The following is a 5825-nucleotide window of genomic DNA, read 5'->3' as shown; positions in this document are numbered from 1 at the left end:
GGGACACCTCTGAATGAAGGGATGAGGAGGGGGAGAGGGAGGGGCCAGAGACCTGCAGGAGAGCCGGGGGTCAGGGAGGCTCCCCCAGGTGGGGCCCACCCTCCAGCCTGGTCCAGCCTCCAGGATGTGGCAGCCCTCACCTCCCTTCGCCCCAGAGAGGCAGACCCAAGAGAGGACTCCATTTCAATGACTATTTAAAAGACTGACATTTGTATCCGAAAGCAATCAAGCTGAGCTCCCTGTTCAGGAAATTGTTAAATAAATAAATGTGCTAATAGGTTTGGCTGCACCTTGAAGGCAGTAATGACGGGGAGATGGATGAGCCCGCAGTACCGGCTCCCCTCACCCCTACATTCTGTTCCGCTCTCCTCCAATCCCAAGCCTCGAGCTTCCATTAACGCCCGAGAAATGAAATGCTCCATCACTTTCATTTGGACAGATTAACGGCACATGGAATGCTAAACAAACAGGCATTTAAGTTCCTAATTCCGCTCTCTCCCATCTCCTCCCCAGCTCTCCAGGAGGGAACAACCACAGAACCGCCCCTGCCCCCGCCCCGAGAACGGCCCGCCAAGCCCAGTTCACAGAGACAGCTGAGTCCCAGGACAGGAGGATGGACAGAATGACCTGGTCAACTGCAGAGGGCCCGCACGCTTCAGGAGGGGAGTGTGTGTGTGTGTGTGTTTGCGTGTGTGGAGGGAGCTGGGGTGTGAGAGTGTGAAATGACAAGCATGCTGAGAGCGTGCGTGCAGGTGTGAGCGTGGAAGTGCCACATGTGTGAATGAGAACAGCATGTGACGGGAGGGGACCCAGGGAGGGGGATGGCACAAGTCGGGGAGACCCGCTGAGATTACACGGTGGAAAAGACTGAGGGGGTGATGGCACCTGGAAGGACCAATGACCAAAGATACCCTTCCCTTCCCAACACATACATTCCTGGGATGGGGTGGGGCAGGTGGGGGGAGAGCTGGGGCCCTGGAGAGGGGCAGGGGAAAGTTAGGGTGAGGATAGGCACGTGGGCAAGTATCAGGCCCCGGGCTTGGGCAGGATGGGGCGGGTGGAGGGGCAGCGCGGGGCGGCGTTGGGTCGGGGGCGAGGCGGGGGTGGGGTCCGTACCTTGCACCACCAGCCGGCCCTGGGCTGTTCTCCGCACCCGGGTGCCGGGCCTGTTGGCTGCACAGACATAGACGCCTGAGTGCTGCACAGTCACGTCTGAGATGATGAGGTTCCCCGTGCCCAGCACCTGGATGCCCTCCACCCCAATGGGGCGGCCATCTAAAGAGGAACGGAGGGTCAGGGAAGGGGGTGTCCAGGAACGTCCCAACTTGACCGCCATCAGTCCTCCAGGGAGCCCCTGTCTTTGCCTCTGACTCTTCTCTCCAAGCATCATGGCATGCTGGAGGGGGCAGGGGCAGCACAGCAAACTCCTGCCCTGGCAGGAGGGAACTGGGTCCTAATCCTAGCCTTGTCACCGCCTCTCTGGTGACTTTCAAGTCCCCTCCCCCTAGTTTCTCAAACAGGAAAGTAAGGTCTTACATGGACATTTCCCAGCCTGATTTGTCTCTCCTGAGCAAAGTTCCTTGATCAAATATCCATTCTGCTCCTTCACTATCCCAATGCCCATTAATATCAAGGCTCTGACAAGTCCCGCAGCCAAGGCATCTGGTTAACTCTGTTTCCCAAACGTGCTAGACCACCAAGCCATTCCTTCCCCTTGCAGATCACGCTTTGGGAAATGCTCTCCCAGATGGTCTTTACGGGGCCTATGGGCTCCTCCTAATGGTGAGGCCACTCTTTTCAGCATCTCCCAGGCCCTGGGCTCTCCCCCCACCCAGGATCAGATTAGCACAGTCAGAATGTGAGGAGACAGCTCCCCATTCAGCCTCTGAAGTGGTGAAATCTACTCCATTATCCCGCCTGCTGCCCCCTCCTTCCCCGTCACTCAGCTGCTACAATGCAGTGCGGTCTTCTTGTGAATGCGACCCCACCCGTCCCTTCCAGACTTTCCTTCCCCCAGTGACCTCTCCACTCAGACAATGTGGGCCCATCTGCACCCTTTCATTTCTCTCCTTCAGCTGCCTGGGGATTTAGGCTGGGGATTTAGGGGACCAGGCTAGAGACTCAGGCGCTCAGAGAGGGTGTGACAACCGGCTGAGATTATGAGAGGTTTGGGATTGCATCGCTGGGGAAGATGGCCTGGGTGTAGAGGACAGAGATGAACCAGAGAGAAAGCGACTAGGGGTGCTGAGAGCTGCAGAGAGGTTCTGGAGGCCCCAGTGGTGAGGCCAAGGGCGAGTGGAGCATGGAGGAGGGGAGCTGGCACAGGACTGGAGGAGGACTGGACGAGGTAACCCGGGGAGCTAAGCCATCTACACTGGGGGAGGGAGAATGCAGTGGGCAGGCGGACCTCCCTGGTCCTGCCAAGGAGAGGGAAACCACCCCCTCCCTAGGACTGGAGAAAGCAGACCCCCACGGAGAATAAACAGGATTCCAAGTTCCCCCCAGCACTGGGAGAAGAGACTGGCCCTCCCAGGGTTGGGAGAGGCGGGGGCTGCAGGATTGGGCTCACCCAGGCGGCTCCAGGACACAATGGGGCGCGGGTTGCCCGTGGCGACACACTCGAGCACGGCGGTCTGGTGCACAGTCAGGGTGAGGTTCTCAGGCCCCACGAGGATCATAGGCTCCTTGTAGGCCCCAGAGCCCGAGCCTGGGAGGAAGATGCCACATTGCTCCACTGTAGCTGGGACCTTTCCCACCTCCTCACCACACTCCCCCCGTACCCGCATACACAGCTCAGGCCATGGGGGGTGGGAGACAAGTTGCAGCCCCAAACCAGGTACGGTGGGTGGAGAGAGGAGATGCTGGCCGTCCCTGGACGTTACCACACTCATCTCTCCGGTCATGGCCTCTCCCGGTGGGACAGCCACCCCCACCCAAACACCTAGAAGCAGAGGGTGGGCTTCCTCCGAGAGAACTGAGCGAGCGAGGGACCTCAGGGTCCCTAAACCCTCCTCGGAGTCCCTGCGCCCTCCTCGAGGTCCCTGCGCCCTCCTCAGGGTCCCTGTGCCCTCCTCAGGGTCCTATGCCCTCCTCGGGGTCCCTGCACTCTCCTCGGGAGGAGGAGCACAGAGCTAGGCGCTCAGAAGGTGCTCGGTACACACTCGGCAGTCCAGGCCCTGGGGTTCCACTGAAGGGAGGGTGATGTGGTGGTGGGGGAAGAATGCAACAGGGCAGAGGCCCGCACCTGTCACGGTGAGCCTGGCCCCGTGGCTGACCCGGACACTGGCGATGTTTGAGGCCACACAGTGGAAGACACCGCTGTCCTCAGCTCGAAGGCCTGTGATCTGCAGGACTCCCTTGGGCAGCAGCGTGTACCTGTGGTGGGGGGCACGGTCAACCACCAGCACAGCACCACTGGCCCAAGGACACTCAGCATCACGGACACAGTCCACCACCCAGCCGGTCTCACTTTCGTCATCGCAGACACACTCTGGGACTCTCACTGGTGGACGCACCTGAAATTCCAGCCTCAGCAACAAACAACCACACACTCATCTTCTCACTGGCTCAAGTACTGCATCTGGGCCCACAAGCCACACCAGATACTCAGTCTCAACAAAGTTGCAGGAATACCAGCCCGGAGGCTGCAGGCAGGCCTTCTTCAAGGCCCAGACACTGGACTGGGCCTGCCTCCTGGTCATACCATGAGCCTCCCAGTCATGCCCACCCAGGGCTCACCTCTCATTGTCCGTGTCAATGGGGACCCTGTTCTTCTCCCAGGTGATGAGGGGTTTGGGGAGCCCGTGGATTTGGCACTGGAAGCGGGCCACACCGCCCTCCTCGCCCACGGTGGCCTGGGGATGCACGTGGAAGTCTGACATGGCTGGAGAAAGAAAAGGAGGTGTGCATGGGGGAGGCACCCTGCTGAGGAGCAGAGGGGACAGGAGGGGGCGTGGGGGCCTCAGATCACACAGCAGCGCTTACCCTGCCACCTACCTGTGGGAACATCTCCCCCAAAGGCACAGTATAGGCCTGGCTGGGACACTCTGAGAAAGGTATGGGCGAATTCTGAAACAGTGGACTGTGGACCCACAGAGGCCAGTCATAGAAAGCCTTGCTCCCAGGGCCTGCTCCCCACTTTTACAGCTGCTTTTAGATTTATTTTATAAACTCCCCCTTAGGTTGTTGTTGTTCAGTCGCAAGTCATGTCCAACTTTTTGTGACCCTCATGGACAGAGGAGCCTGGAGGGCTACAGATTTCCCAGGCAAGAATATTGGAGTGGGTTGCCATTTCCTTCTCCAGGGGATATTCCCGACCCAGGGATTGAACCCAAGTCTCCTGCATTGGCAGATGGATTCTTTACCGCTGAGCCCCCAGGGAAGCCCCCCTCCCCCGGCTAAAGTATGCAGGTGCTAAATATTATGCTGCACATTTTACAGAATAGGAAACAGGCCCAGAGAGGGGAAGTGACTAGGCCAGTGTCACCTAGCAGGTCCTTAGACCCTGGTGACCAGAGCCCAGTGGCTTTCTTTGCCCTTCATCATCATCCCTTTATCCCCAATTCTTCTGCAGCTTCTCAACGTACCCCAAGAGGGTAGTATATCCATCGAAGGTGACAAGCCTCTCAGAAGACTGTCAGACCCACCAATCTACATTTCAATGTGTCATAAATATTCAGGGGCTGCCTCCCCACCTTTCGGGGATCTGAACTAACTGCTTGAGCACTGATCATGAGAGGGGCTGATCATGAGAGGGGCCGTAGGCCACCCGCCTCCCCCCACTCCATTTTCAGCTGGTTAAGTGTCCCTGCTCACCCTCATTCCCAGCCATCCCCACTCCCCAACCTGTAAAGCCCCGGGAAGGGGCCCCTCCCACGCAGCTTCCCAGTTTCAGCACCAGGGCTGTGATTTCATTAAAATCCACTTTGCTTCAAGTGCGGGAAGGCGGCTCACCATCTGTCCAGGCAGGCAGCCCCTCCCCTTCAACACTCCATCAATGGGGACAGTTGTCCCCTCCCAGAAGGAGCCCTCCCCCACAGCAGCAGGGACCCTGGAGCTTGTCCCAGCTCCGACTCCCAGCTCCCTGGTTGCAGGCGGGCACACCCCATGTCAGACCCCCTCAATCCTCCAGCCTGTGCAGGACTCCAGGGCAGCTCAGAAAGGCCAAGCCTTTGTGCCCTTCTTGCCAGAGTCTCTGGGGGCTGACTCTTTTGTGGCACGTTCTCTGTCTCATTTGCATGTGGTTCATTAAATATAAACATGCATAAAAATCCCCAGCCTTGCCTCCTCCTCTTTCAGGGCCTCCTGGGAGTGCGGCTGATGGGTGTGAGCACCTCCTTGCACATGTGGGCAAGGGTGTGGGTGCGGGAGGACGGGGCTGTGTGTGTGTGTGTGTATGGTGTGGTGTGAGGGTCTGAGGCTGGATGTGAATGGAGGTTTGTATCCTTCAGCTCCTGTGGCTAGTGTATGGTTCCGCTTCTGTGGCTTCTGTGTAGGTAATCCATCACACATGTCCCCAGGTAGATATAGTCCTTACAAAGGGCACCTTGGGCCCTAGGGGAGGGGGGTGGGGGCAAGTGCCCAGCTGGTGTCCCCATCAGGCTTGGTGAAATGATCCCCAGGGAGCACCGTGAGGTCAGCCTACCCTGTCTCAGGCCAAAGGCTGTGTTTGGCCAAGAGCCTGCAGGTCAGCCCAGAGGTTCAGGGGAGGGGGCAGACACACCAGTGGGACCCCTCTACTGCTTCCAGGCCTCAGCCTCCAGGAGGGCAGGGTTGGAGGCAGGCCTAGGGAGTGGAGAGGGCACCCAGTCTCCTGGGTCAGCTTT

General features: G+C 58.7%; 1 protein-coding gene across 1 annotated transcript in view; it reads right to left on the bottom strand.

The window, feature by feature from the left end:
- Positions 1 to 5825, bottom strand: part of IGDCC3 (immunoglobulin superfamily, DCC subclass, member 3) — a 41604-nt gene that overhangs the window by 3481 nt on the left and 32298 nt on the right. The window contains exons 3-7 of the mRNA XM_010834604.1: positions 3739 to 3883; positions 3245 to 3375; positions 2570 to 2707; positions 1117 to 1275; positions 933 to 975 (exon numbers count right to left, since the gene is read on the bottom strand). Coding sequence (XP_010832906.1) covers positions 933 to 975; positions 1117 to 1275; positions 2570 to 2707; positions 3245 to 3375; positions 3739 to 3883 — 616 coding nt within the window. The remainder of the gene's footprint in view (positions 1 to 932; positions 976 to 1116; positions 1276 to 2569; positions 2708 to 3244; positions 3376 to 3738; positions 3884 to 5825) is intronic.

Source organism: Bison bison, unplaced genomic scaffold (assembly GCF_000754665.1).
Source record: "Bison bison bison isolate TAMUID 2011002044 unplaced genomic scaffold, Bison_UMD1.0 scf7180017864034, whole genome shotgun sequence".
NCBI classification, from domain to species: domain Eukaryota; kingdom Metazoa; phylum Chordata; class Mammalia; order Artiodactyla; family Bovidae; genus Bison; species Bison bison.
Note: the sequence above shows the minus strand (reverse complement) of the source record. Positions and strands in the feature narration are given on the sequence as shown.